General features: G+C 47.6%; 1 protein-coding gene across 3 annotated transcripts in view; it reads right to left on the bottom strand.

Annotated features, from left to right (window-relative positions):
* Positions 1-297: 297 nt before the first annotated feature.
* NIPAL3 (NIPA like domain containing 3) overlaps positions 298-3860 on the bottom strand; it is a 33262-nt gene continuing 29699 nt past the window's right edge. For 2 of the 3 annotated variants that reach the window (XM_023529168.1, XM_023529171.1), the window contains exons 9-10: positions 1813-1901; positions 303-612 (exon numbers count right to left, since the gene is read on the bottom strand). In XM_023529168.1, the coding sequence (XP_023384936.1) occupies positions 545-612; positions 1813-1901 (157 nt within the window). In that variant the 3' untranslated portion in view covers positions 303-544. Of the gene's footprint in view, positions 613-1812; positions 1902-3792; positions 3819-3860 lie in introns of all 3 variants that reach the window. The other variant, XM_023529170.1, reaches the window with a different exon arrangement.

Below are 3860 nucleotides of genomic sequence, written 5' to 3'. Positions count from 1 at the left end.
TGCTTACACGATTAATTTTAAAATTAATAAATAGCCTTATACACATGTCTTTGTGTCCCATTTCAATTATTGTTCCAAGATAAATGATAGGAAATGAAATGCATCCAAGAGGATGCTTATTTAAAACTTTTATGGCCAAATTGTCTTCTCGCATTGAAGAACTTCTCACAGTAAGGCAGAGTGTGGTCTCATTCTCTTGCCAACAGGGACTATTATCAATTCTGTTAGTTTTTGCAAAATGATGGTATCTCCTGTAGGTTCAAAATGCATTTCTTTGTTCAGAGGTGAGGCTGAGAGCCCTTTCATGTGTTAAAAGGTGATTTTTAGAAATGACGAGGAGATTAAAGAACAAGGAGAAGAAAGGGGAAGGCGATAAAGCCTTTTGGGGAGTCAAGCGCTCACCTCTGGGGACGAAATGCCCAATCCCAGCTGCTCCGCTGACTCTAAAGGATGGCCTGAGAAGCTGAAGCAGTAACGCGGGGGAAGAGGCAAACGGCCAGGAATTCTACACCCACTGCTCTGGGGCCAGACAGAGGGTCGGAACTCACCCCAGTGCAAACATGCAGATGTGCAGTGCGTCCTCCCCTAGGAAATCCAGGTAAAATATTGCGCCTGCAGCAAATAACAGAAAACACAATGAGCGATTTTCAAATCACCTACTTGCCAGTCTGTCTGGGACGGAGCTAAGCTCTCTTCCCTGCAGGAAACCAAAAGTGATCAAAAAACACTATGGCTTCCCACAAAAGCCATTTTGGGGAATAGGTTGTCTTCTTTCTCCCCCTTCTAGGCCCCTCTTATTTCCATTTTTTTTCCCTCAACTTTTTATGTTGAGATAGTGAATAGTACCGAGTTCCCATGTACCCAGCCTCCTCCCAATGAAACAATACTGTGTACTAAACTACAGCCCATATTTACCAGTTTTTACACACCCTTTTCCCTATATTTCTTAATATGGATAAACAAGGCTTTGTGTTTAAGCTGTCAGAGTTTTCTAACCTAATGTGGCCAGCAGATGTCAAGCCTGCAGGTCCACTCCTGCGGCATGGGACTGACCTGGGTCTGCCACCCTCACCCAGCAGCCAGTACCAGTCTGGACTCATTTCACAATCACGAGCTTCATGCTGTATTCCTGGGCTCCTGATTCCCTGCCCGACTTCTTTCTCAATTCTGGTGTCTGCTCTTCCTTTCAACCTTGGCTGGACCCAAGTTCTCGACCATGCCTTAATCTTCGCATCGGGTTAGCTTTCTGACTGCTCTGGGTCAATGCCCCACCTGATCCCTGGTACCGCTCACAGCACAGGCCCTGGCAGTGCATTCCTACCTCTTTGAGTGGGATTTGGGCATACTAATAATGATCACCAACTGAGTTGTTAGGTTGCAGATGCTTCCTATACCAACCATCTCCAAAAATTATGTAGAATTAATTTATGGTCACTTGGCCAATGGAGGCTGTGGAGCTAGCTGATGATGGCAAAAATTGTTCAAGAACTTTTTGAACTTTCACACGCACTACAAAGTGGGGGACATTTGGATTATATATATTTCAATCCTAGGAGGTTAAGTGTTATGACTACCGTTTTACAAATGTGGAACTTAGGCTCAGAGAGGTGAAGTGATTTTCCCAGAGCCACATAGATTTGCGTCTGTGCTGGGATGCAAACCCAGGTCTCCCTGAATCCTGTACTTTCTCTGTGGGCAGACAAGTCAGTGGAATTGGCCTTGTGATCGAGATGGAGCCTCCTCCCTCCACACGGGGGTACCGTCCCTACTGCTAAGGTAGAAGACGGAAATCTAGCAATTGGCCACCCCTACCTGCTGTGATGGCAACAGTTGTGGATAGAATGTAGCCCACACTGGCAATCAAAGACGAGTCGTACATCTGTGAGGCTTGACTTAAAAAGCTGCAAAACAAAAGCACTCTGGTGAGTAGGCTGTGGGGATGTCGTCAAGGCCGAGGTGACAGCTGAGGACTACCAATAGAGCTGGTTTGAAATGGGAAGACAACTCATGAAGGAACAGTCCTTGGTTTTATAAAGATGCCATCCTCGTGTATCTCTAGATCTAGGGTCCATGCTTTGCTCCCATTCTTCTCGTAGACACATAACCTGAGGCCCATTCCCATTCCCCAAGCAGGCCATGCCTTCCTGTTCTCACAACTATGACCATATGGTTCTCATCACCAGAAATGCCCTTCTCCTCACTGCTGCGTCCCCTGCATATCCACCTCACTAAAAAGAGCCATTTCTGGTCGCTTAAACACTTCAAGAAATTCTTACATCATTTATCACATTCTGCCTATTGTTCCAGTATCTTTTTAAAAAGAAATTTTCTTCTTAATTAAAAAACAATATGATCACTGCAATAAATACAGGAAAAAGAGAAAATTGGAGTCCTTTGTAATCTCTCCATCTAGGATAAACACTGCCATCATTTTGGAATATATCCTTTGTCCTTTCTCTGCATAGTGTTTTAGTTATTGTGTAAGTGCTTACACCATAACATACTTCTCACTCCACTGGAATCGTCTGTTGATCAGGCTGCCCCCCACCAGGGCTGTGAGTGCCTTGAGGACAGATACTGTTTCTTCCTTGCCTGTGTGTGGGAAGCCCATCATGAGCCCCAGGAGGCAGGCAGGGCATCTGATTCGTCTTTGTGACCCCTGAGCGGTCGGCACAGAGCTTTGCAGGGGCTCAGTGGTGATGACGGGAATTGTTGTAGGACGAAGAACAGTAATAATCGACATTGGCATAGTAATAATGATCATAAAAGATGATGCTATTTACCCAACGTTATCCTGGGAACCGTCCTAAAAGCTTTATGTGATTCTCTCAGGAAGGGACTGTTATTCTCATTTACCACCGAGGAATCTGCCTCTTAGAGAAGCTGAGGGGAGGTGGCAGAACGGAGAGAGGGGTGTGGGCCAGGGAGCCGGATGCCTGCATTCAAATCTCAGCTCCACCACTTCCTGGCCTTTTAACCTCACTTGCTACGGTTCTTCATGTGCAAAATGAGGATAGTATCACCTGCCTGAAGGGGTGTTGTGAGGATGAAATGAATTCAAATTCATGTGAAAGTAAAGAGAATGGAGCAAGCTTACACTGGGCACCCAGTCAGCAGCGGTCACTCCTATGATCCCTTGTGGCCACGCTGGTGGACAGTGAGCCCAGGCTGCTGGAGTCTGGGCCTGACCTGCCCTGGGCGGATCAGCCTCACTCACTGCACTGAAACCTGCCCAGTCCACCCTCCTGTCCCCAGGCAGGCTTGTCCCATTCCCTTCCAGGCCCACTACTGGACATTAGGTCTCAGACGGGAACACGGCCCAGGCCTGCCCTCAGAACTGCTGCTTTTGACTTAAGAGAAATGATTACCCAACTCTTTGACTTGAGCAGATTTGGGGAGATTTCTCAAGGACAACCTTTTGTTTTCCGCCTCGCAGACAAATAGGTAGGTGTGTCAAGGGATGGTACAGCTTCTCCCGAAGTCCCTGAAACGGATGCCTGCCTTGGAGCAGATGGAAGGTCGAGGCCGCCTCCGATCACGCACCTCTCACATTTTGAGGCAGAAGGTCAAACACAACCACCCCAGGCTCGCCTTTCAAGGAGCAGAGCCCTTCCATGTGACAACTCAGCAAATTAGCAGCCCTCTCTCTCACGGTGAGTGCCAGACCCTGGCGGTAGGCTGCATCTGAACATCCTGCCTCCCTATGGCGTTTTACTTCGAAAACGAATGTAATCGGGCCCAGAAAATGGAAGAGCCGCGGTGTCGAGGCCCAGCAGAAGAACCGTAACTCACGCGGCTTGATAGATGGCGGTTGCCACCATGCACACGAACATCACGTAGAAGATGGGGTAGTCCAGCTG

This window comes from Pteropus vampyrus, unplaced genomic scaffold (genome assembly GCF_000151845.1).
Source record: "Pteropus vampyrus isolate Shadow unplaced genomic scaffold, Pvam_2.0 Scaffold36, whole genome shotgun sequence".
NCBI lineage: Eukaryota > Metazoa > Chordata > Mammalia > Chiroptera > Pteropodidae > Pteropus > Pteropus vampyrus.
This window is presented reverse-complemented; position numbering and strand designations above follow the sequence as displayed.